At 41.6% G+C, this 26811-nt stretch overlaps 1 protein-coding gene across 1 annotated transcript in view; it reads right to left on the bottom strand.

Annotated features, from left to right (window-relative positions):
* The window catches only part of LOC146663024 (unconventional myosin-XVB-like), a 67495-nt gene that overhangs the window by 32867 nt on the left and 7817 nt on the right, over positions 1–26811 (bottom strand). Inside the window, exons 7-21 of the mRNA XM_085415606.1 lie at positions 15163–15225; positions 15021–15078; positions 14761–14885; positions 14196–14291; positions 13863–14098; positions 8093–8262; positions 7903–7975; positions 7612–7797; positions 7394–7503; positions 5062–5129; positions 4531–4615; positions 2201–2233; positions 1296–1376; positions 378–481; positions 13–285 (exon numbers count right to left, since the gene is read on the bottom strand). Coding sequence (XP_085271732.1) covers positions 13–285; positions 378–481; positions 1296–1376; positions 2201–2233; positions 4531–4615; positions 5062–5129; positions 7394–7503; positions 7612–7797; positions 7903–7975; positions 8093–8262; positions 13863–14098; positions 14196–14291; positions 14761–14885; positions 15021–15078; positions 15163–15225 — 1761 coding nt within the window. The remainder of the gene's footprint in view (positions 1–12; positions 286–377; positions 482–1295; positions 1377–2200; positions 2234–4530; positions 4616–5061; positions 5130–7393; positions 7504–7611; positions 7798–7902; positions 7976–8092; positions 8263–13862; positions 14099–14195; positions 14292–14760; positions 14886–15020; positions 15079–15162; positions 15226–26811) is intronic.

Below are 26811 nucleotides of genomic sequence, written 5' to 3'. Positions count from 1 at the left end.
TAATATAAATACCTCTGCCTCAGGCTGACTGTAGTTTTGGGTGATTTTAGGCGCAGATGCTTTGGACTGGACAGGTGGGGGTGAGCGAGACTGAGGAGGAGGTGAACTTGAACGGTCCTTAGAACGCCGTTCTGATCTACGCCTCCGTTCCCTCTCATCCTCCTGCCTTCTTTCCTGTTCCCTCTGCCTTTGTTCCTCCCTCTTCAGTCTCTCCTGCTCCTTCTTCTGCTGCTCCTGTGCCTGCTGCTGGGACAGAGTCATTGCCTGCATGGTCATCTGCTGGGCCTGAGAGGACAGGGGAGAAATTTAAACTTTGGCCTTACGAGGGATGAAGGGGTGATAAAGGATGTGAACAAAATGATCATCATAGTGCTGACCATGAGAAGGGCTTGCTGGTTGATTAGAGCCTGTTGCGTTGCTGCTGCCATCTGCATGGGGTCAGCAGCAGGAGCAGGCATGGGAGCCTGAGGCATCATCATGGCTGTGTATGATCAATTATGACAAATTGTTACACATATTTAAATACATATATAAAACTCCGCAAACACAGTGCTTATAAACTATTTCATGCATATATAATTTTGTTTTTTTGCACTTCCAGTTATTTGCTCCACCAGAGCAGTCTTGTGATGACAAATGTTGGACTTTGACCACAAATGTTGATGGTCAAAGTGCGACCTGACGTAGCGTTGGCATTTAATTATTTTGTGATGATTATGGAAAGATTATGCAGAGTGAGTCATGACAATCCCATGCAGGAAGAATGCACACAGTTGTTGGTACCAGTTGTTTGGGGGGGGGCATTTCACTGGAGTGCATGGGGATATCACTTTGTATTCGTTCTGATGCAGGTTAATGCAACACAATATCCCAAAGCAGTGCTGCATTTCAGCAAAGAGTGCACTGTTTCAAGTCATATCCTGAGTCGGGATCCCAGGGTAGAGATACCGACTGACCAGGGCACTTTGTTCATGTCTTGCACACAAGAAGAACTACTGGGCATTAAACCTTTTGGACCAGCGTTTACCACCCTCAGACTAATGAGTTGGTGGACTGCCTGAATGAGACTTTAAGGGGTGAGTAGGCTAAGACTCCCTAGACTAAGTCAGGACATGGGGTTACGTTGCGGAGTGTCATGTGCTAGAGGGGGGGTGGGGATGCAGTGGGTCCAGGAGGCAGTGTCAGAGGAGGCTGGTTGGCTGTCCCTTAGGAGGTGGTAGTTGACCTACCAATAATCTGTGTCATCATATGAGCCCAGGTCTGAAAAAAATGAATAAGAAATGTTGGAGAATTACCTGGCATGGTTGGCATGGCTGGCATGGCTGGCATCATGGGATTTGCACCATAACTGGGCATTGCGGGGTTGACTGGTGCTCCTATACATACAGAAAGCAACATATGGAGAATTGAAACATTTTCTGTAATTTATTTGAATCCATAACTTAAAAAAATCCAAAACATAAAAATTAAACTGCATATGAGTATTCTAAAAGATAACCAGTATAAGCGATATACATATATACATACACAGATATGAGATATAAAACTCCACATGGAATAAACCAAGAAACAGCATTAACCAAATCAGCTTTAAAATGGCTTTAAAAACAACAACAAACAGAACAACAATGTTTATTTTAACTGCTTAATATATACAGCAGGTACGTTTAGGCCCAACCTGACCCCTGATCAAAATCGTCACCTATTAGATATCTCCAAATTGAAATCAGACAGCACTAGACCTATAAAAGATATTTTCTAGTTTGTGAAACTATGCTTGTTTAGTGTATGTCTACAAAGTAAGCTAATGATATCCCCCTTTTTAAGAGGTTAAAAAGATCAAGAATTATCAAGAATTACTAAAATTATAAACAGAATGTGAAAAAACTACAAATTCAACACTACATATATCATGTTGTATGTCAAGAAGGGATAATGGTTCACCGCTTTTCAATGTTGAAGGATAGGCAGTAAACTAATGAGGCTTGCAGTACTGTGTTCGGTTATATTAGTTAACTATACTGAAGTGTGCCTTCTACAGGGCCCCCTAACTGCATATCAAATGGAGATCTTAGAACAAACCTGGCTGGCCTAAAGACATTCATAATCAATGGCATGACAAAAAGTGAATATTTTCTCAATGATGAAAGAAGAAGTGAAGGCTTGATTCTTTATATCAGAAATGTAATAAATTACTTACCCAAAGGATAGCTTGGCATTGTCATAGGCATACCTGTAAAAATGGTGTTTTAGTGTGCAGTTGAAATGGCACATAACAAGCTAAAATCCTGTCTTTCAAAAATGTGTATAAGATATATGACGAGCAGCAATACAATTTCAGTTCGTGTGTCCTAGTAATCCCAGGTGCCAGGGGCGTCTGTTGCCCCCTAGTCTCCCAAACCAAATTGTTCCTGGGTGAGGGGTCAGACAAAGAGTAATTTCATTTCATTTCATTTCATTTCATTTTTATTTATTTCACACTTGGTACTACAAATCAAACAAAACAACCACATCTTCTATCAACAAAACACAACAACCATGTGTGAAAAGGAGCAGGAAGAAGAAAATATTCTTATTAAACCCTGCCCCCTATCTACCATCGAACTTATATCACCGATGGGCACCAAAAATCAGGAACAAACTAATATTGACATTTCTCTCCGGTCGAATCCCAAACCAACATCACATTCATTCGCATTCTTCATACTGAGTTATCGTTTTAAACATATAACACTTTTTAAAACATTGTAGATTTATACAATTCTTTAAATTATAATTACAGACAGTAATTCAATCAACCCTTATGAAAAGAACTAAAACAAGGGACCAGGCATCTTGGATGAGAGATGAAATGTCTTCATGAAACTTAAAAAAGGCCAGTTACTTTCTTTCCAAGCTCCTTCAACTGGTTACATATAGTAGATCTCATCTCAACTCACTTACTTGGGCTCCATAACCAATCTCCTGGAGAGGGTTTGGACTCTATTCCAGTCTGGAGTTGCCCTTGAGGAATTGGCCTTTTGTTCTTTTCTTCTCTTTTTTTGCCTTTCCCATCTGGCAGTGTAGCAATCAGAATTATTGTCTGAAGGCCAAGAAAAATGCCCAACAGATTCAACATGACTTTCTGTTAGTCTTGAATCAATTTTGGCACCATTCGGGATCTCATTAAGGGAAAGCATTGCTCTACTCACAGGGTGTGTGGTGGGGTGGGGGGCTGCTGAACTCAACTGAGGATATGGTCAAGTGGTAAAAGGAAAACGTTGAGGACCTCTTTAACCACACTGACATGCCTTCTGTAGAGGAAGCAGAGTCGCCCATCACACTGCTACCCACCTGGCAAGATGAGTAATTCATGCCCCCCAGGGGGGCGGAGCAGAAAGGAAAGCTCTTCCATTTGTTGAACCCTGGTCAATGCAGTTTTTTTTGTCCTGGATGCAGAACACTCAACCAGCTCTTTGTCCTGTTTTTTTTTTTTTTTTTTTTGCATACTCAGGAGTATGGGGTGTTCTAGCCTGTTGTTGTGAGCCAAAGGAGAAATGTGAGCTTGGTCCACATTTCTGGCAATAGGTTTGACTCATTTCCAGTGGTTGTTGGACTCTGCCACAGCTGCCACTAGTCAATGATTCTTTTTATAATTTTATGGACATAATTTCTAGGTGTAGGTGGATGTGGATCTGCTGGCTTCATCAGGCTTCATTGCAAGTAGAGTTGGCCTCCAGCTTGCACTGGAGTTGTTTGCAACCTAGTGTGAAGCACCTCCAAATCTGAGGCCATGGTCCTCAGTCAGAAAAGGCTGGAGCGCCCACGCAGGGTCATCAATGAATTGCTGCTCCAAGTGGAGTAGTTTAGGTATCTTGTGGTCTTGTTCACGAGTGAGGAGAGAGGGGAGGAAGTGAGTGATAGAAGGATTGGGACCAAAGATGGATGGATGCAAACGATGTACCGCTTCATCATGGTGAAGAGAGCTGAGCATAAAAGCAAAGCTCTCAATTTACTGGTCAAGCTACGTCCCCTGTCTCACTTATGGTCACGGGCTTTGCGTAGTGACTGAAAGAATGAGGGTGCGGATACAAGCAGTAGAAATAAGCTTTATCCTAAGGGTAGCTGGTCTCTCTTTTAGAGATAGGGTGAGGAGTTCAGTCATTTGAGAGGGGCTAAGAGTTGAGCTGCTGCTCCTCTACATTCAAAGGAGCCAGCGAGATGGTTCAGATATCTGACTAGATGCCTTCTGGTCACCTCCTGTGTGAGGTGCTCTGGATATGTCCCACCTGGAGGAGCCACTGGGCCAGACCCAGGATACACTAGCAAGATTACATCTCTTAGCTGGCTTGAGAATGCCTGGGGTTACCCTGGATAAGCTGGAGGTGACTTGGCAGAGGGAGGTTTGGCTTTGTCTGCGTAGGCTGCTGCCCCTACCCCTAAGCAGATCGATTTTACCTTTTAGTGTGAACATTATGAACAATCTACACGTTTAAGAATGTTTTGTAGTTCAACTACGAAGTAAATACATGTGGCGTGTGAATTTCCTACCTGCTCCATACATGCCAGAGTGCATCGGTCCAATCCCCCCTCCCCCTCTCATCCTGCGATTCAGAATAGCTACTCTTTCCATGTCCTACACACACAAACACACAAAAATGAGCTGTGTATCACATTATAAGTGACACGGCAGCCACAACTACACGTGGAGTTGCTGGAAATAAGCCTTAACAAATTCAGTAACAACATAATAATGTTCTACAATATATAAGCATATCTCTGAACTAAACACTAAAAATGCATACTACACAGTTTAGCCTGCACATACTGTCTAGTATAAATTACATCGTTATATACAAGCATTAAATTTCTAATTTATCAAATGAGCAGTCTTTACCTTAAAGCATCTCTCTTTTTCTCTTTATATCTTTCCTTTCTTACATTGTTTTTCGTATCAGAGAAAGTAAAGTTATCATGCATGAACATTTTTTTCTCTGGGAAATACTAGCCTAGTAGTCACTGTGCCCTCAGCTAGAAGACAAAATTATAAGCCAAACTGCAAAGAAACACAACACAACTCACTGGAGGTCCATTGTCCAGTACGGGTTCAAATATGTCATCAACATAGGCCTCCATCTGTCGACTGCGCCCTGAAGATGGAAAGAATTTCTCATTAGTTAGAGTAAAAAAAAGGACCTTTGTGTTGTCTTTGCTGGTTGCCTGTACGACTACTCCTTTATTTTTTCAACCAAAAACTAAATATCAACATAATATTTTTTATACTACTTTTTGACACAATCATAATCATAATAGTATTTTTATTTTGTTTTTATTTTGTTATTCAAGTTCATTCATGAGGATGAAAGGAATTGGGCTTGCTGGATAGACCCTTTGTTGTTTGCAGTGTGGGAGGCTCCCCAGGCCTTCATTGTGTTTTCCCCCTTTCCCCCCAAGCCCAGTTAAAAATGAGATTTAGTATGTCCTGGACCTGAAAGCAAAGCTGCAATCATTGTCAAGGTTGTCAAGGGAGAATTTATTCCAGGCCCAGGAATGTCAACAGCACCTGTATAACAGAGGGGTTAGACTCAGGCAATTTTCAATGGGAGACAAAGTGCTTGTATTATGCCCTTCTTCAAGCGTAAAGACACTCGCCAAGTGGCAAGGACTCTTTGTGGCCACACGGTGAGTTGGCGATGTTGACTATGAGGTGGTATGGCTGGTGAATGAGGTGTCATGGTCTGATGCCTATCTCATGGCCTGGGTTGGGGCTGCTGGACTCCTTAACTGGAAAGATCCGGCTTAATTTTTCACAACACTGGATTTAACCGAGGGCTACTGGCAGATTCCCTTGTCTGCAGTATCCAAGGAAAAAACAGCCTTCTCCATGATGTTATCATCCATAGTAACAACCGGCATGTGTACTGGGTAGCTGTGGTCCTGGAGTCCCTGATGTAGGCGGGGCTCATAGCCAACCCAAAGAAGTCTGCGTTTGGATCAAGGGAGGCACAGTGTTAGCGTACCATTTGGGAGGCGGGCAGGTGTGCCTACAGGTGGAGAAAACAGTAGCCATTGCATCTTGGGGCTGGCTCAAGGTTCAAGGTTCAAGGTTCTTTATTTGTCACATGCATAGTTATACAAGTATAACACACAGTGAAATGTAGCCTGACACGCTGGTTACTACCGCTGGTTCGTGCCTGGATTTGGGGAATGGACCAGACCCTTGACTGACCTCACGTGAAAGGGTGCCCCAGATCTGGGCCAGGGGATAAAGCAGTGCAAGGCGGCATTTGTACAGATAAAAACGGCCCTTCACTGGGAGCCACTGTTTCACACACCTAACTTTTCTGAATGTATTTTGGTTTGTAGTGTATAGATTAGTGCTGTCAGCGTTAATCTTGTTAATGCCATAACCGCATGTGGCAAATCTCTGTTAGTGAGTTAATGCGGATCACCCCGTGCGTGGGGCTGCACGGCGTCAACGTGTTAGCATGTTTAGCTAATTAACGCGTTAGCACCGTGCAGCCCCAGCACTAGTATAGATCTTTTTGCAGTGTGATGTCTATTCAATATTAAATAATTAGTGTGGACATACTTGTTATCCCCCAGCCATAATAGATATAGATAGAGACAGAGGGAGGACAACCTATCTGCTGGTTTAAAGTGATGGTTGCAAAATAAAGCTTACTATCTCACTTGTTATTTTTGTGGCAGTTTTTTGTTGTCGTCAGTTCTTTTATATATCATTATCATGTTTAGTGAAACATTTTCTGAAATGCTATGTGGACACATTTAGAGCTAGATGGACTGCATGGTCTAGAAAATAAAAAATCTTTCTGGTGAGACAAGTAATGAACTGTGCCTGTGTGCACTTGCAGACAGCCGTTCCTTGCATGATCTGATATTATCATGTTGCTGCCATTACTGGAAGCAGCCAATCACATGTGAAGTCATAGTGGGAAACACAACAAAACATAAATTAAAATTATAGGTCTTTTTTTGTAGAATGTTTCTCTAACTGATATCTTTGTCCTGTCTTACCCCCTTCAACCAGAAATGGTTGTAGCAGATAGCCGCCCCTCCCTGAGCCTGGTTCTGACAGAGGTTTCTTCTGGTTAAAAGGGAGTTTTTCCTTCACACTGTTGCCAAAGTGCTTGCTCATAGGGAGTCATCTGTTGTTGGAATTGCCTCCGTTTTCTCTGTTTTATTGTAGGGTATTAACCTTACAATATAAAGCACCTTGATTCAGCTGTTGTGATTTGGTACTATATAAATAAATAACATTAAACTGAAAGTGGTTAATTCCTAAGAGACAAACTATAGCTAAATATTTACATTAGTAGATGGCTCTGTTTGGTCTTCCTGACGGTGTTAATTAGATAACTAGTGTACTAAAATTTCACCATATAATACTTACCTTCCTGTGGATAATCTCTTCTCCACTGGTTTCCTTCAAAAGGAGGTAGACCAGGAGCTTGTATGGGTGGTGCTGGTGGTATAAAGTCATCTTGATCGGTTGTTAACATCCTATAGAAAAACAGTTGTCATAAGTGCCACTGGATTCTTTAAAAGATGCCCCCGACCCTCCAAGAAAATGAAACAAACAAACCCCCAAACAATTGTTCACTATTTTACCTATCTCCCTGGTTGCTGAACAGGTAATCAGAGTTAGTAGAGGTGGGAGTCCCTTCTGGTGGGAGCACTTCAGCTTCAGCTCCAGCCAGCAGATCCATGACAAAATCTGAGCCAGCTAAATCAGACCAGCCGTCATCGATTGAAAAAAGAGACACTGACCAGCCCTGTACCACTTCCGAAACACCTCTATGGCACAAAACAACACATTACACAAAATTTTAAGGAAGATGCATGTAAATGCAAACATTAGTTAGCAAAGTGGGGGAAATCACATATGTTTACAACTTATACCTGAAATGAAGAATCCACGACGCTAGCTGCTCTCCTGTGGTCCAAGACTCCACTTCAGTTACAAACTTCTCATCTGAAATAAAACGCCAAATGGTGTTGTGAGTTTATTAAAGCTGATATTTTTGCACTGCCTTTAGGCCCACTGATCCAGTTTCATGGTACAAAAATGGAAATGTTCAGTTAGTCTCACCATTGTAGGTGTGAACGTCTACCAACATGGTTCCCTTTCTCTGGTTGGATGTCCATTCCAGCTCGGTGGGTGGGTACATCCGGCAGGTTGGAGATGGAAGCTTCATAGATGTCAGCAGTTTATGTTGGCACAGTGAACGGTACTCCCCTGGACCATAGTCAGATACATACCTGCAGGGGTTAAAGTGGGTCGTAACAATCTAGAACACCATTCAGTGACTGAGTAACAAAATCTGACAGTTTAATAAAAAGTACTGGGAAGCAAGTTTATTTGTCATGTGCTGCAGTCTCATAGTCGTTTAAGCTGATGCGACAGAGGAAGTTATGATTATGGTCTGAAGTTTAAATACCTTCATCATCATGGACGTGAATGACATCATAATTTTAGGCTTTTAATGATTTCTTTGAACTGTTCTTTGATTTAAAAAAAATAAAAATCAGGTGCAAAAATGCGTTCCAGTTTTATTTGGTATTTTCTTAAATCAACACAGAGTCAAAATTATACAATCAGGCTCAAATAATTTATCCGAGCATGTTCGTCAGTTGTAAATAAGATGTGCCACCACTTTGCAAAAGTCTGAAGAAGATCCAAACTGTCACCCTCAGATGAACAAAAAATGGTTAGGATGTTCAGGAACAACCAAAGCTCAAACCTGTCATGAACAAGAAAGTACTTGATGATCAGAATCACTGTCCAAAGTGAAGCGAGTTTTACTCTGTGAGTATGGTGCTAACACAGCTTCTTGCTGTGTTAGCACCATACTCAGCACGCTCAACTGAAATTGCAAATGCGTCCTGGATAAATTTTTCACAAATTCATTCACACACACATGAAATTGAGTGACATCCCATTCTTAATTCATTGAGTTTAATATGATCTCGGCACATCTTTTGCAGCTTTAAACTGCTCTGGGAAGGCTTTCCACAAGGTTTATAAATGTGTTAATGAGAATTTTCTGACCATTCTTCCAAAAGTGCATTTGTGAGGTCAGACATTGATGTTGGATGAGAAGGCCTGGCTTGCACTCTCTGCTCTAATTCATCCTTTTGGTGTTCTATAGGGTTGAGATCAGGACTCTGTGCAGGCCAGTGCAGTTCTTCCACACCAAACTCACCCTTGTCTATATGGACCTTGCATGGTACACTGGTGCGCAGACATGTTGGAACAGGAAGGGTCTATCCCCAAAGTGTTCCCATGCACAATGCGTTTAGACAAATACTGTTTTTCTGGCATCTCATTCATCAGATTGTCAGACACAGTGTCATTCATCATTTCAGAGAACATGTATCCACTGCTGTAGAGTCCAGTGGCAGTGTGCTTTGAAGCACTGCATCTAATGCTGGGAATTGTGCTCTGTGATGTAAGGCTTAGATTCCAGCATAGAAATCCATTCCATGAAGTTATGGAATGAGTTGCTTATGGCATGCTTAAATATATATATAAGGGGCTGGAGCCATCTGGAGCAAGAGGCAAGGTACACCATGGACATATTGCTAGTTAATTTATTCAAGTTTTGTTCTAACAAAGCTATATTGATGTTTTCTTACATATGCAACAGCATGACTTATAATATTATGTGTTGTTGTACACTACCTAGCGGACACAGTAAGTGGGAAGTAACTTGTTTTTGCTACAGCCACATTAGAAGACAGGGTGCAAGACATCCCAGTGACTACAGGAAATGCCTCAACTCTACCAACCCCATACTGCAGTATACCTTAAGATCTGCCAAGGGCCCTATTATTGCTTATTATTCTTAATATTGCCATTTTATTTAATTTTTTACAAAAACGAATCCCTTATTAGAGGGCTACAATATGCTCAAGAACTACAAAAATTTGGCAGAGGCATCAGGTCTGGTGAAAATGAACATATTTTATAACACTAACAAAGTCACCAACGATTGACTTAAATTTAGTTAATTTTATTTATATAGCTTCTCTCTAGGTGCTTTTTATTGTAAGGTAAAGACTGTACAATATTAGAATGAAGCCTCAAAGTCAAATGAAATCTTTACCCAGAAAGAAGAAACTGAAACTTACTGTGCAATGGGTGTGAACTGTCAAGGAAAATTGAACCAGCCAACCACTAACTGTGTGGTATACAGAGATGCTTGGTTCAGCTGTGGTTTGACAATCAGGCTGTTAACAATTTGATTGTTTCTGTTCTTTACAGATAAGTATCATAAAGGAAAGAACAATCAAATTAAATCATCACAGTTTTATCAAGGCAGCACGGTGGCACGGTGGTTAGCACTGTTGCCTCACAGCAAGAAGGTCCTGAGTTCAATTCCACCATCAGACCGGGGTCTTTCTGTGTGGAGTTTGCATGTTCTCCCCGTGTTTGCGTGGGTTCTCTCCGGGTACTCCGGCTTCCTCCCACCGTCCAAAGACATGCAGCTTGTGGGGATAGGTTAATTGGATAATCCAAATTGCCACTAGGTGTGAGTGTGAATGGTTGTCTGTCCCTATGTGTTAGCCCTGCGACAGACTGGCGACCTGTCCAGGGTGTACCCCGCCTTTCGCCCTATGACAGCTGGGATAGGCTCCAGCGCCCCCCGCGACCCTGAAAAGGATAAGCGGAAGCGGATGGATGGATGTTGTTGTAAGTCCATGTTAGTAACTGCAAGTTTTATGTGCAGGTTTTTTCCAAGAGATTTATAACTTTGAACATATTCTGCAATGTGAATTTTAATAAAAATAAAATCTCCTGAAATCACTCTTTAGTCTTAGATATATTCATTTGAAGGCAAGGCTCATAAAAACATTTGACAAAATCAGCAGAAGTGGGACATCGTTATCCTGGAGCAGACTGACAATAACAGAGTCAATTCAATTTTATTTCTACAGCTACAAATCCCGACTGTTTTCTTGAGTTTTCCAACTAGGGTGGAAAAAGCTAAGCAAGCATCAGGCTTTCAAATGAATTAACCCTTTCATGCACGAATTATGACAAGCTAATTCAGGAATATTTTTCTTAAGTAGTTTTATTTATCTTTAGGCATGAAAAAAGATTTTTGAACTTCATTTCTTTTTTAAAATATGTACTTTTCAAACAATTTTTTACATGTCCACTTAGGTGGACAACATACGTTTTGACTGGGTGGCAGGTATAAAGTGTCACATCAGTGTCCAATGCAGTGGTTCATGTGCTCTTTCGGCTCCGAACCGGCTCTTCAGATTGTTTTGTTGCTTTAATTAATTTATTATTATCAATAATATAAATTTATGCACAAAAGGAATTACTAATGTAGAAAGAAAGTGGTTTTATTTATATATATTTATATATAAATATATGCGGTGGCCCCTAGAGACAAAACACGTACAAACTCCAAAACACATTTCTAGCATGAACTGAACTTCCAAAACAGAGCTACCTAGATCACTTAAATTACACAATTGAAAGCATGAAAGCATATGTGTATTGTTTGTGTATTTATACAAAAGCATTCATATATAGTCAAATTTTTTTTAAAAAGTTCATTTACCTCTTACTACCACACACCAAATCCGGTCGTTGGTACTTGCTGGCTTGTGTAGCCACTAGGTAACAAAAGCTCCACACTGCCCCCTAGCATCCTGGAGCACTTCTGTTGTCTTTTGTACGTGTTTTGAGTTTTTATGTGCTTCTGAGTTTTTACGTGTTTTGGAGTTTGTACGTGTATTTACGTGCTTTGGAGTTTTTACGTGTTTTTACGTGTTTTGGAGTTTGTACGTGCTTCAGGGTTCGTATGTGATTTGAAGTTCGTATGTGCTTTGTCTCTAGGGGCCACCATAAATATACTTTTATTTATTCACTCCACATGACATGTAATAAATAAATCATATAATACAAAAATAAACTATTCACATTTCAACTTTTAACTATTTAAATTTTCAGCTTTTTCCTTTTACAAATTTAAAGTGAACACAAAACACTGCAAACCACAACACAATTAAATATAAATTACAATATGAAAACAAAAAGAAGATGCACATTCTCTGTCATATGGGCCTGCATGAATACACTTTCTGAATCCTTTATCATCTGCAACTGAAAATAGTTGTGGATGATTACTATACCTTTCTAATGGGACGTTGTTGTCCCTGGCTCTCTTTCTCTCTCTCTCCCCCTCCTGCTCTGTTCCTGTGCTACTGAGTGTAACTACCGCCCCTCCCCCCTCTGCCCAGCGTAAAGCACAAGGCTCGCGTGCGGAGTGAAGCGGAAAAAAGTGCGAGAGAGAGAGAGAAAGAGAAAAAAAAACCCACGGCTCGCGATAAGGAGCCGGCTCGCGTCGTTCACGTCAAAGACCCGGCTCTAAGAGCCATTTCGTTCACGACCGACCCATCACTAATACCATCAACACTGACACAAATACAAGAAAACAGCCTTTGAATAGCTGTCCACTGTAGTGACCAGTATGTGTGAAAGGGTTGAAAATCTGTCTTGGTCTTTGGTTGATTAGTTAGAATGACTCGGGGGTGTTGATTCATTTAAACTAACATAATCATCCTGCTGTAACCAGGTTTCTGTAAGGCAGAGTAAATCAACTTATTGATCAATTATTAACTCATGTACTAACAGAGACTTGGAAGAGAGAGGCCTAATGTTTAATAATCCACATTGTACTGTTTTACTCTTTGGCGCTGTTGAGGATGCTGTATTGTTCTTTCTTTGTAATTTTTTTTATGTTTAAGTCTCTTTTTTTGCTGGTTTTTAGTTTGTTTTTTGTCTGTTTGGAAGCTGACACAGTCTCTAAGGGGATGGGGTTTTAGGTGGATAACAGGAGAAGCTGAAGAGAGGCATGTAAGACTGCAACTCTGCTTCCTGGTTCCAACTCTGGATAGTCATGTTTTGGGGGTTTAATAAATCTGGCCAGATTTCTAGAAATGAGAGCTGCTCCATCCAAAGTGGGATGCATGTTGTATCTCCTAACAAGACCAGGTTTCCTCCGCAAAGCTTCCCACTTAACTATAAAGTTAAGTAAACCCCACCTAAACACCTTTCTCTATGTGATTATAGCAGCTACCCCAAGATTCAAACCTCAGCACCATCCACTGACAACAGACAAATTACCCTGCATGTTCACTCATTATAGTAACTCCAAAGTTAACTGATGAGTACAAAAGTACAAAGGCCGAAGTATCACATGATGTAGTGTCAGTGAAAGCTTTTGTGAAAGCTGTTTTTTTTCTTTTAAATAAAGGTAAAGAAATAACATCAAAGGGATTAATGATCATTATATAACTTTGTCACTATATAGAGCATAAACGGTAACTCAGTTTGGTGTTTAGGAAAGCTGCTGATCTCAGACCTGCACAGCTTCAGCTGCATGAAGAGAACATTATAATTTCATACGACATCATTAAATAAAATCTGACGAACGGTTAAATATCCTCAAATTTATGTTGAACTAAAACATTTTAATGTGGAATCTTTCACATTATTTTTTTTGCCTATATTGTGTTATTTACCATAAAGTTATTTAGAGTCATTCATGCCAGAGTAGCCAGTAATGGCTAAGGGTAATGTGTATATTTTAAATACACAACTTTCCACAGGACTGAATGTGACATCATTATGCATAAAGTCAAGAGCCTATGTGTATTATCTAAAGATGATGTGAGTACTAACTCCAAATCACAACAACAGTCGCCTTGAGGTGACTTCAAACCAACAGATCTGTCCCTTCATTTGATAGGGTGATAGGGACATCAGCATGTCAACTCCCCCAAATTTTTCAAAACACAATATTCGAGTTACGGTTACTTTTCATTTTTGCATCGCCTACTTGAGTAGATGTTTGTCCAGTGATGGTGATGGTGTGAAAGCACTTAGGCAGCAGGCCATCAGCAACCAGCCCCTCAGGCTTTGCTGCTCCTCCTTCAGGCTCCAAGTATGGTAAACCAGCTGGACCAGGATCTCATCCCTCAAGGCTGGCAGGCTTTGGCCTTTCTCCACTATGTAGTTGCCTAAAATTTGCTCCTGCCAGCTGCTAATATCTACATCTCCTGTGAAATGCAAAATCTGTAAAGACACGATATGAAACAAAAAATTAAGTTAACGACAAAAGATCATATTTAATGTATTTAATGCCACATAGACTCTAATGAATTCAAAATACCAGTTTGTAAATCTCCAAAGCAGTTCTGGCATCTTCAGGTTCTTGAGCTGTAAGGGGTTTCTGAAGGGGATATCCCTGAGGCTGGCACCATGTATCCTGAGGGAGACACGAGTACGAACAATAAATGTAGCTAATGTTTTTTCAGTACATGCATGCACGAGTGGACTTCTTTGCATGGTAAATTTTTATAGAAGTGTGTCAAAAAAATTTTTTCTAATATTTGGCGATTACATCATAAAACTGGAGTTGTCCTGATTTATTTTATTATTTAAATACTTTTAACATGAGTATTCCTTTTTTTTAAAAAAAAAAGGTCCCATTGTCTAAATATCCACAAGGTGTTCTATGTTTTAATTAAAAGAATTAACTGCTTTTGTAAACAATGACTGCCACAGAAAGGATGTCTTTAACTAAATATCTAGATACCTTGGTCCTGATAGATTGCTTGTTGCCTCCAGAGCCCAAGTCAGATGAGAGGATTTAAGACTGAGGTGAGGTGATTAAATTATTGTAAGTCAATGTAATGCTTTCGGATGTGATGTTAGGGAGCTCATATTTTACTCACCTTTAATACAGACTTGGCATAGCGTGAGAATGGGTAGCTGTCAACATCAAGAGGCAGGTTGAGCTTATGTTCTGCTTTCACCTGTGGAGGTGAGACCTCTGTGACTCCTGATCCCTGCTTCTGCCCTGTGAGAAAGAGGCACAAGTGCATTCACAAGCTTCATTGGATGAATGGATCCACCAAAATTGTTAGTACTGTTTATGTTCATATTGTGACTTCTTCATATAGATTCTGTAGTTTGATTTTTTTATGACTATAACCTGCTGTGCTGTGGAGTCTGGCGGACAGCTCAGCAGGGATCTCTAACATCCTCACATCCTACAAGGAAAGCAAAATGTCAGAGAAACAGTTATTATAGAATGGAATTTACAAAGTACGTGGGTCGTCTTTTTATTTTCTCACCATCTCTTGAGAGACAGACTTTGCCCTTGTCACGGCTTTCACTTGGCTTCTGTCATGTAATTCCTGAAATCAGCACACAGAGACAATGTCAGTTAGTTGTTAATGTGACCATGAACAAAAATAATTTCAGAACATACACCCAGAGTCATACTAAACAATAGCTTTCTTCACCTTAAGCTTGTTTCTGAGTTATCCAAGCAAAACTTAATAGCACTTCATTGCACCCACAGGCACACGTTCTGTCAGACCTATTCTTGGATACATGTCTGGTTATATACTCACTCCACACCCTGAGGGCTGTTGCTCCTCCTTGTACCAAAGGCCACACAGAGTCCAGTAAGTTCAACTTTTATCAGGAAGTTTACAGCTTAGTAGTCACTGTAACAGTATTGGTCCGAGAGGGTTCGTTTATGACATAAGCCAACCCATATCTCTGACTTTTCCAGTGTTTATAGATATGTTTGTACATTTTTATTTCACATCCCAACTGTTTATCCTGCTCTCCATCTAGCTTGAGACAACGGAATGCCTACTAATAAAATTAGGTGCGGTAATAGCCCATGGGTGTGGATATATATCAACTTGCAAACATGCTTTTTGTGTATATATGTGTATATATATACATGTATATATATATGATGTATAACAGTTTACTGTGCCATTCGACCGTTAACGAACCTTAAACTGTTGTTGAAGAAGATGATACATATTAAACAAATACTTGCAATCAGGCTAATAAAACAATTTATTACATTGTTTATTACATTTATTAAATCTTATAATCGGGGCTGGATCACTGATGGTTGTTTAACTGCTGTATCAGTGTGCATCTTGTCATACCCAGTACGACCAATACTCATATAGTGCCTTTCTAATCTCATTCAGATTTAACACTCAGATAATTTCAGACTAGACATACAGTATATTTTTCATACCCTACTGATAAATATAAATTCACATCTTTCTGATGCATTACTTTAATGAAAATGTTGATCTTTTGTCTTTACCTGACAGAAAACAGCATTAGCATTATTTAGCATCGGAACAGTGACTTAACAAGTGAGCACAATCCAGCTATTTGACGAGGTAACTGAGAGCCTTTGATGAATGAAAAATATATGATAAAAAGATTTATATCACAGAATGTTAAACTACAGTTTAATGGTACCAGGGGCCTTAGGGATCTTAAGCATAAAAAAAAAGTACATGTATGATTGGATGTGATTGGGTGAATGACGCATGTCATATAAAGCACTTTGAGCGTTCAGGTAGAGTTGAAAAGTGCTAAATAAGAACCAACCCATTTACCATCAGGGATGTCAAACTCAAATACCGCCCACTTTGATCTTAACTTAACTCATTATTTAATCACGGAGATATTTTAATATAAGTTAAAGAAGTGTACGTTTAACAATATGGCTCAGCATGTTAAAAGTGAGAAGAGTAAAAGAATAAAGACAAAGAATAATAACTTACAGTGAAAAAACGTTTTCAGATTAGTGTATCTATATGTACATATATATATATATCATGACAATAACCAAGCTTGAATTACTGGGAGCTCATCGCCTAATCCTGACAGCTCCACTGTTCATAGTCCAAAGCTCATAAAACACAAAGCAGCACGAGAGCAATATGACAGAAACAAAGACCAAAAAGAGGAAAAATATCAGCTTACTGCTATTCCAGACAAGAAACAAAAGATGATCCACAGAAAGCAACAGCTGAGAGAGGCGTCTCAGCTGTTACGATAACAAGTAAACTGCCTGTATCAGATTTCCAAATTTTCCTGGTGTAAACTATGCCTTGAGGAAACAAAAATGCCAGTTACATTTGGCATCTGATCTAACTTACATGGTTAAAGAGAAAAACAGCCTACCTGTTAGAGATACGAAGCATGAAGTCTAAGAGACACGCTTCAAAGGTGGAAGGAGAGATGCAGTGCTGCTTCGAATTTCACTGAGAGGGTTTGAAGTCCAAGAACGGAGAGGGGCTGTAAGTGTAGGTGCGGTTGTGTACACGTGACAAGGCTATCACAAGATAAGAAAGCTAGTTAAAGGGAAGGAAAGAGACTGCTTTTTATGAGGAAAATATTGATAAGCTGAAATATATAAGCCAATGAGAAAATCCAATACAACCTTGTAAAGGCAGGTATTGTAAGCCATAGAGTTAACTATAAACCTTCCTTTTTTCAGAAATCCCCTATAATAATGTATCTAAAATTAAATACATGTATGGCATAATATAGGAAAACAAACATACACATTGACCATACATGGGATATAATATAGTCCATAAATGATTGAAAAATGACTTTGCCAGTAAACTGTTCCAGTATGCAGAATCGTGGTTGCGTCATGCCTCATTCCTGCCACAGTGGTGCTGAAACCCAGGAGGCAGCATGAGGCTAGAGCAGGGAGATATGACCAAAAATATTTATCACGATATACATTTGAAAATTTGCGATAACGATATAACTGACGATATAATTGACACTAGACAAAACACTTTACAACTCCACAACTTTATTAGTGCAAAAAAAACAAAAAACCCATCAATGTATTTTCACAAAATACATTGAATCCACAAAACTTAAAAAACTTAAAAAGAGGTTATACACACACAATACGGTAACATTATGTTGAAGCACAGTACGTATCACTCCGCGAGGCTCCGCCTACGATAGCCGTAATGCTCCGACAATCCATCAAGCGGTGCAGCTTCGTAGCTTAGCAAAGTCGTACTAAAACATTTGACAGATTTTCGAGCGCCGTGCACATAAAATCGTTTCGAGGTCAGTAAACACAACCAGAATTCATACATAAGGCGCACGGGATTATAAGGGGCTCTGTCGATTTTCAGAAAAATCAAAGGATTGATTTTAAGTGTGCCGTATTTTCTAAAAAAACACGGTAATAACGACGGCCCGCTAGCACGCTCTACCAAAAATAGTGCTTTGTTGTGTATCTGACGGACGAAAGCTAAACCAGTTCCACACCACTGAAGTTGCAGCATTTTTACAAACCAGTTCTGGTTCATCTGTTTCATTCAACAATCCGCTTTCACCCTTCTCATTCTCCGTCGCCGCCATGCTTTTTCCGCCATGTGTGTATGAAAACAAAGGCACTGCGCATGTGCGTTTAACCCATATTCTATCGCGATATTTCATTTTCTTATCATTGCCCAACATTATACCGGTATTACCGTGAACGGTATATGGCCCAGCCCTACATGAGGCGACCACAATTCTGCATACTGGAACATTTTACTTCATTAACCGGTTGCTGCTCACACACTTCTACAGCTGCAGCTCCCTAGCTGCCATCCACACGTAGCCACAACAACAACAACACAACACCCTACACCGCTTTTAAGCTGGCAAGGCGTGATTGCGATGCCGTCTAGATGCATCCGCCTTCTCTGCTACGGCACCGCTGACCACACCCGGCCACATTGTTCTTATAGGTTAGTCCAGCCTGTGGTGGATAGGCATAGCTTTGGGTCATGTGGTGTTGGTAGTGATTATTATATCACCTGTGAGCTTATGGAGGGAGTTTTTTTGAGTGGGTGGGTGATGGGGGAAGTTGACTTTTGCTGACCACTCAAATCTTGAATGTTGTGATCACTGATGTTCGGATGGATTTTTAAAGATTTTGATAACAAATAAAAGAGACTTAAACTGAAACTTGGATTTATGTTTGAACAGCGGGTGTGTCAAAATTAGTCCCCTATTCAGCTGTTCAGTGACTCAAAGGTTTGACAGTCGCCAGTATTTGTCAGCAAAAACGCCAGCGACAGAGCCTCCCGCACAGTGGCGGTCCTAGCCTGTTTGGTGCACTGGGCTGATTCTGATTGTTTCAGGATGCAGATGTGCCATTATCCAATGACACATCTGCTTACCTGTATCTTTTGCTCGTTTCTCCTCCTCTTCTTTTCTCTTTTTTCTAAACTGAGCACCTGATGGCTTTGAACTTTTCTAATCCATCTTCCATACAGGCAGGTTTTAATTTTGCACTCCAGCATGAACACCCATCCCCCAACCCGAGGATCACCACAACATAACCTAATAGACCTACACCTCAGTTCACAGATTCACTTTGTTTATTTCTGGGATTTCACACAACCCAGGATTCAAATCGTGAATACATAATGGGCTTGGACTGACAACATTATGAATGAAATGTGCTCTATTTGGAATCAGGTTTGGTTAAACTGGCAGCAAGGAATTTGCATTTGCACTGTTAAATTTTTATATAACTTTAATGCACATAAAAAACAGCTGCTTGTTGAAGTGAAAATACATTGATGTTTTTTTGTTTTTGTTTTGCACAAATAAAGTTGTGGAGTTGTAAAGTATTTTGTCTGGTGTCAATTATATCGTCAGTTATATCGTTATCGCAAATTTTCAAATGTATATCGTGATAAATATTTTTGGTCATATCGCCCTGCTCTAATCACAAGCTGCATCTGTTGTTGGAAAACCTGAAAATTATAAAAGATTAATTGTTCTCACCGAGAAAGTTCTTGCAAACAAAATTGAAACTATCCAAACAGATCGGAAAAAGCATGTAAACAAAATGAAAAGGGTCATTATGTCTTAGAGCTAATGAAATAAATTTATAAATTATTCACAAGTTGAATCGTTTAATTTAACTATGAGTTAAGAGACCTGTTTAAGGATGGTAGGCATTGCATAAATCTCTTCTTTCATTAATCTCATTTGATTAGAAAGATAATTAAAATACATGGTTCTTAAGCATTGCTAAATACAATAAAGGGTTTATGGAGGGTGTTAAAATATGTCTGTCTGAAACTGACAAACGTTCAGGCAGGCCGTCACCTGACAGGGTACAGTCACAGGAAACACCCCTAGGAGAAGTGAGGGTTCAAGAGCACTTTGGAAAAGAACCTCAACTGTCTCTTAATCTCCAGCATGATGTCTATGATGATGTGTTGCCATCTGATAGTGTGTCAAACCAAGGCAGTAGGTTGAGCTCAAAAATATCATCTACTTCATCTGCATGTCTCAGAGCAGAAGCTAAAATGGCTGCCTTGTTACAGCCAGCATATGCTCAAAGAAAAACATTTTCTTGAAGAACAGGAGGAACAATTGAGGAGAAAGATGGAACAAGGTTTCCAAACAGCTTGAAGCAGATAATAGCTGCAATTGTTGCAAAAGTGAATGTGCTGAGAACTGGATCCACTGTGGAGAGCACTGGTTCATGGAAATCCAGTGGAATAGAATCATATTAAAAAAAAAAAAAGAGTAACAGGCTTGAAATCAGTGCAGACACAGAGACTTTTGTTCCAGAGATGCTTATCTGAATAAAGTTCACTCATGGCCACTGATTAGATGAGAAGACAGAAAGGCTTTTCAGATGTATTGTTTGCTTATACATAGATGCTGCAATGCAATGGAAGAGGTTACGCTTGCCAATATGCTTGCTGTGATTATAAAACTGCCATGTAAATTAAAAGACAAATGGTGAACAGTAGCATGTGACATCCAGGAGAGGCAACATCACAGAGCTGCATTCACTGACATGGCTTCCTTCCTTGAGCGTCATGTTAAAATTGCTACAGATCCTGTCTTTGGAAATCTATGTGATGCTCCATCAACACATCTAACAGCCAAGGGCAGTGATGGAGGGAGACGTTCTCCACATCCAAGGGCTAAAGGAAGTAGCTTTGGCACAACTTTTTCTGAGAGAAAGAATCAAAAAGGGGCTCAAGATTGTCACAGTGCTGTGATGGCTTGTCTGTTCTGCAAAGGTGGACACACACTCTCCCTGATAAGAAACCTCATAAGGAGAAGATTTCGTTTCTTAAAAAGAATAGCATCTATTTGGAGTTGTATTGGACACACCACCCAAGAATGCAGAAAATGAATTTTGTGTAAAATCTGTGATTTCAGACATGTAACTATGCTCCATATCCACCAAAAGGAGAAGAAAGAGGTCAAACTTCACAATGAGGCAGATCCTGTTACAATCCAGACTAATGGTCTTACTGGTTCCGGTGAACAAGACTGTAAGCTTGTAGAAACATATACCTTTCTGGACCTTTTGATCGGCATGAATATGCCCAGAGCCATAGAACCTTTAAAGGTCATCCAGAGTGTAGGTGATGGACCTTCCGCCATTAAGACCATGCTCGTTTGGACAGTGAATGGGCCACTTAGTCAAGAATGCTGTGAATTGGCCAGGATGGCTGTCAACAGTTACAGCCAACAGAGTTTTTGCTGTTACACTGGACAAGCTATGGAAACAGCAGTTCAAGATGGACTTCCCTCAGAGCAGTCTTGATGAGCAGATTGGGTTATCCAAGGAAGACTCAAAGTTCTTGGACTAATCAAATATGCCATTTGATTAGTCCAAGAACTTTGCGTGCTGACAAGGTTCAGAAAAGAGCCTGTTGTTTTGATGTCTGACATCAAAGTTGTTTCACCATGTATGTGCCAGAGGAAGATGCTGACCTATTGAGATTTACACTGATGGCTGTCATATACTGGGTTGCCTGTGTTGAGGGGGTGGGCATTGCGGCTTTATGCCACCCTGACATGCTTTGCGGCAGGGCTGTCTATGTGCTGTTCTACTCCTAGCTACCGCACCCGTTGTTGTACTGTAATAACCCATGCTGGATATACGTTCAATAAAGCAGCATCATAAGAAAGCTACCGAGTGGTCATTCTACAATGGTGTCAGAACTCACCCGGACCATCGCCGGAATAACGTCATAAGGGAGGAAACAACGAATGGCTAAGTTTAATCCCCCGACAAGCTTCCCCTTCGATAAGCCAACGGAATGGCCCGACTGGAAACAGTGTTTCGAGCGCTACAGGATCGCAACGAAACTCCACAAAGACGAAGGACAAGTACAGGTGAGCTGTCTAATCTACGCGATGGGCAATGAAGCAGAGAACATTTACAAGTCACTCACCTTCGCCGCTGATGAAAGTCGTGATGTGTAATGAGGAAGTTCGACGAGTATTTTTTCTCGCAGAGGAACATTATACATGAGAGAGCATGTTTTCACCAGCGTGTCCAGCGGCCAGGCGAAACGGCGGAGAGTTTTATCCGAGCCCTGTATGACCTCTCAGGGCACTGTGAGTTTGGTGCATGTAAAGAGGAAGATATCCGCGACCGTATTGTGGTCGGGATACTAGACAAGGACCTCTCCCGCAGGCTACAGCTGATGAAGGACCTCATGTTGGCGCAAACAACCCAGACAGTCAGAGGAGGTCGCAGCGCAGGTCAGCTTGCAGGGAGATGCGGGAGGCTCAGTACAGGAGGTACGGGATAAACGGAAAATCATGGACTGGAAATCACAACAACAACAGCGAGGCAGGCTACCCACGGAAAAATAATTGGTCGGGGCGTGACAAGAAATGCGGTAAGTGTGGAAAGACACAGCATGCCAGGGACAAAAGGTGCCCAGCAGCAAAATCTGTTTGCCATGGCTACCGAAAAATGGGACACTGGGCCAGGGTGTGTCGTAACACCAGATCAGTGAATGAGGTTACTGAGACAGAGAAAAGCAAGCAGGCCTCATACTTTCTAGGCTCAGTGTGTAATGCAAAAGGACATAGTGAAGCATGGACTGTGCAGTTACGGCTAGACTCTGCCCCAATAGAATTTAAGATCGACACAGGAGCAGATGTCACTATCATAAATGAAGACACGTTCCACACACTTGCTCATAAGAGAACACTAGAGCCTTCTAATCTCCCTCTAGATAGCCCCGGAGGAGAGATGTTATGTCTCGGCTACTTCAAGGCCACAATAAGCTATAAAGGCAAAGACTACCTGTCCAAGGTGTATGTGGTTCGTGGACGCAGAGTTAACAACCTTCTCAGCCGCTCCTTGTCAGTGCAGATGAACCTGGTGGGAAGAATTGATGAAGCAATGCTCATTGCTACCAGGAACCAACCACTTTATGGTGAACACGGAACACTAAAAAATGAGCCAGTCAAAATTCAGTAAAGGGACAATGCTGTGCCATTGGTGGTCCATACAGCATGCCGTGTGCCTTTCCCCATGCTGCAGAAAGTGAAGGAGGAACTACAAAGAATGGAGAATCATGGTGTCATTGAGAGGGTGACCCAACCTACCGAATGGTGTGCCCCAATGGTGCCTGTCTTGAAGAAGAACACTGTCAAAGCTGAATAAGTCTGTCAAAAGAGAGCGCTATATCTTGCCAGTGGATTTTGGCAGATCCCGTTGCACCACGAGAGCTGCAAACTAACGACATTCATCGCGCCGCAGGTATTGTTTTAAGAGGCTGCCCTTTGGAATAACAAGTGCACCAGAGATCTTTCAGCAAAAGATGTTGTTGACCTTAGAAGGGCTCGAGGGTGTGGAGGGGCTTGAGGGTGTGGAGGTCTTTATGGTTGACATCCCGGTCTATGGGGCCACCATAGAACAACACGACACCCGACTTGAGAAGGTGCTGCGAGTGTGTGGGCCTGCGAGAAGTTTGATAAGTATTTATGTGGCTTAGATCGCTTCAGGCTTGAGACTGACCATAGACCTTTGGTGCCCCTGGTCAACAAGCCAGGACCTTGACAATGTTCCATTGAGGTGTCAACGCCTCCTGATGCGGCTCATGAGGTACAAGCCAGAGGCCATCTATGTTCCTGGCAAAACGCTTGTCATCGCCGATACGTTGTCACGGGCTGAGGATGACACTAGCACTCACAGTGAAGTGGACTGCTACATAGCCACCGTGTTACAGGGCATTCCAGGATCCCCAAGCCGAATGGAAAGCATTAAAGCAGCTACTGCAACTGATGTTGAACTACAGACTGTCATCATGTACATACGCAGGGGTTGGCCTGCATATGGAGCTAGTGTGCCACTGAACATCAAAGCGTACATGAAAGTGAAGAACGAGCTATCAGAGGCTGACAGCCTGGTCATACGAGGCTGCAGGATTGTCATTCCAAAGTCACAGAGAACAGCCATTCTACAAAAACTACATGAAGGGCACCAAGGCCTCACCAAGTGCAGGGATAGGGCTAATTCATCTGTGTGGTGGCCGGGGCTCTCCACTGAGCTAAAGAATGCAGTGCTGCAGTGCCACACCTGTCTGGCGCAGAGGCCAACACAGACAAGGGAGCCGCTCATCTCCACACCTTTGCCGGATCGTCCATGGCAAAGGATAGCCCTGAATCTCTGTGAACACAACCGGAATAATTACCTTGTTGTGTCAGACTACTACTCACGTTTTCTGGAAATACTGCATCTACCATCCACAACCAGTGGCCAGGTTGTTCAGAAACTGAAGTCGACCTTTGCTAGGTTTGGGATCCCTGACGAGGTGGTGAGTGACAATGGCCCTCAGTTCTCCAGCTCTGAGTTCCAGGCCTTCGCGAGGGAGATAGATTTCGCCCACATAACATCTAATCCCCACCACCCACAGGGAAATGGTCACGCGGAGAGGGCAGTACAGACCGCAAAGAAAATCCTCCAGCATGATGACCCACTAATAGCACTAATGTGCTGTAGGTCTACTCCCTGTGCCACTACAGGCTTCAGCCCAGCGGAACTTGGGAGGAAGATCAGGACAACCCTGCCCACCTTGGAGAAGAATCTTCAACCTAAATGGCCCACCAAAAGAGAGGTTAAACGAAGGGACGCTAGTCAGAAGGCCGAGCAGGCGTTCTACTACGACCACCGCCATGGTACTAAGCCCCTACCGCCACTCCATCCACAACTTCAAAACACATACAAACCCCGAAGCACGTACAAACTCCAAAACACGTAAAAACTCCAAAACCCGTAAAAACTCCGAAGCACGTACAAACTCCAAAACACGTAAAAACTCCGAAGCACGTACAAACTCCAAAACACGTACAAACCCCGAAGCACGTACAAACTCCAAAACACGTAAAAACTCCGAAGCACGTACAAACTCCAAAACACGTACAAAACACAAGAGAAGTGCTCCAGGATGCTAGGCGCAGTGTTGAGCTTTTGTTACCTAGTGGCTACACAAGCCAGGAAGTACCAACAACCCAATTTGGTGTGTGGTAGTAACAGGTAAATGAACATTTTTTTTTAAATTATTTGAATATATATGAGTGGTTGTGTATAAATACACAAACAATACACATATGCTTTAGTAATTCCTTTTGTCCATAATTTTATATTGTTGTTAATAATAAATTAAAGCAACAAAACAACCTGAAGAGCCGGTTGGGAGCTGAAGTGAGCCGAGCCGAAAGAGCGGGTTCTCTAAAAAGAGCCGGAGATCCCATCACTACCATCTGTCCTTACTAAGCTGGACAAGGAGAAGGCTTGGGCAATACCTGCCATTGTCTCCAAGGAGAACGTCACTCTGAGGTCCTATCTCATTGCCACACCCCAAGGTGCAGTGCTGCAACGGAACCACCGCCATCTCCTCCTCGAACCATCTCCACAGGCTATGCCACAACCCCTTCCACCACCCACTGTGGACACTGAGGGGCTGCCATCCCAGTGCGCTGGTGTCTCCACTTCAGAGACCCCACCCTTGGCCCCTAGTCCGGCCCCAATGCTTGCACCCACTCACCAGTGTTGCCAACTCCTCAGTAAGGAAAATCGCTATTGGTTGTCCTAAAAGTCGCTAGAAGTCGCTAAATGACGTCATCGCCTAATTTGCATGATTGATCATGCTAATCTAATTGTAACCTATGTTGTTGGAGAGAGAAATAACATCGTGGAAGAGACATAAAGTGAGTAAAAAATGCATTTAGAGTTTATTTAGAACTACAAATTAAATTTCTTTTAGCAATTATTGTTTTTTTTAATGTCACAATTCCAACCCTGCTCCTTTACCCGGGCTTGGACCAGCAAGTGACCCGAAATAGGCACTCTGGTGGAGTTACTTTGTGTGTGTGTGTTTATAAGTAGTTTTAAACCTTGTGATCCACAAAACAGCATAAGAGTAAAAGAAGAACTGACTGCGTTACAGCACCCGCTGCTTGTTGAGAGTAAAAGCGATACGCGCTTTCACGTCTTTTTTTAGCGACTTTCTTTAGAAAAAAAGTTGCTAAGGGGTCTGAAAACTCGCTAAATATAGCGACAAAGTCGCTAAATTGGCAACACTGCCACTCACGCAGACGTCCCGGATCAGGTACGCACAAGGTGCGGCTGGGTACGCAGGCCAGTCAAGAGGCTGGATCTGTAGACACTGGGGTAATGGGAGGGAAGGAAGGACTGGGGAGTGGGAATGCTGTATTGTTGCTGTTTTGTACTTATGTTTTGAGCTGCAACCAATGCTGCTGTTACCTGGTTGAGTTAATTACCCTAAAGGTTTAACATGTTTAATAAGTCCTATTTTGTGGACACTGCCCTTCAGGCTGACAGCAATGTTCCCTCTAATTTTTAATGTGTCTGAGCGAACACACAAACTCCCTGAGCGATCCCTTGGGCCACTGTGACCGACATCAGACGTGTGCATTGTGGTCACGCCAGCATCTAATCCATCCAAGTTACATGGTTTATTAAAATAATCAAATTACAGCATTTACATTTATGTTAGACTACTTTTAATTAACTTCTTTGGCCCACTTACAATGAAAATGTAAAAAATCATCAGCGGTTGATTTGTTCCATCAGAAAGGTCCTTCATTTCACCCTGGAGACTCAGCATTTGTATGAAGAAGGA

The sequence above is a fragment of the Rhamphochromis longiceps genome, linkage group LG8 (genome assembly GCF_057381845.1).
Source record: "Rhamphochromis longiceps isolate RC_006_pf linkage group LG8, R_longiceps_female_GT1.1, whole genome shotgun sequence".
In the NCBI taxonomy this organism is placed as follows: Eukaryota; Metazoa; Chordata; class Actinopteri; order Cichliformes; family Cichlidae; genus Rhamphochromis; species Rhamphochromis longiceps.
This window is presented reverse-complemented; position numbering and strand designations above follow the sequence as displayed.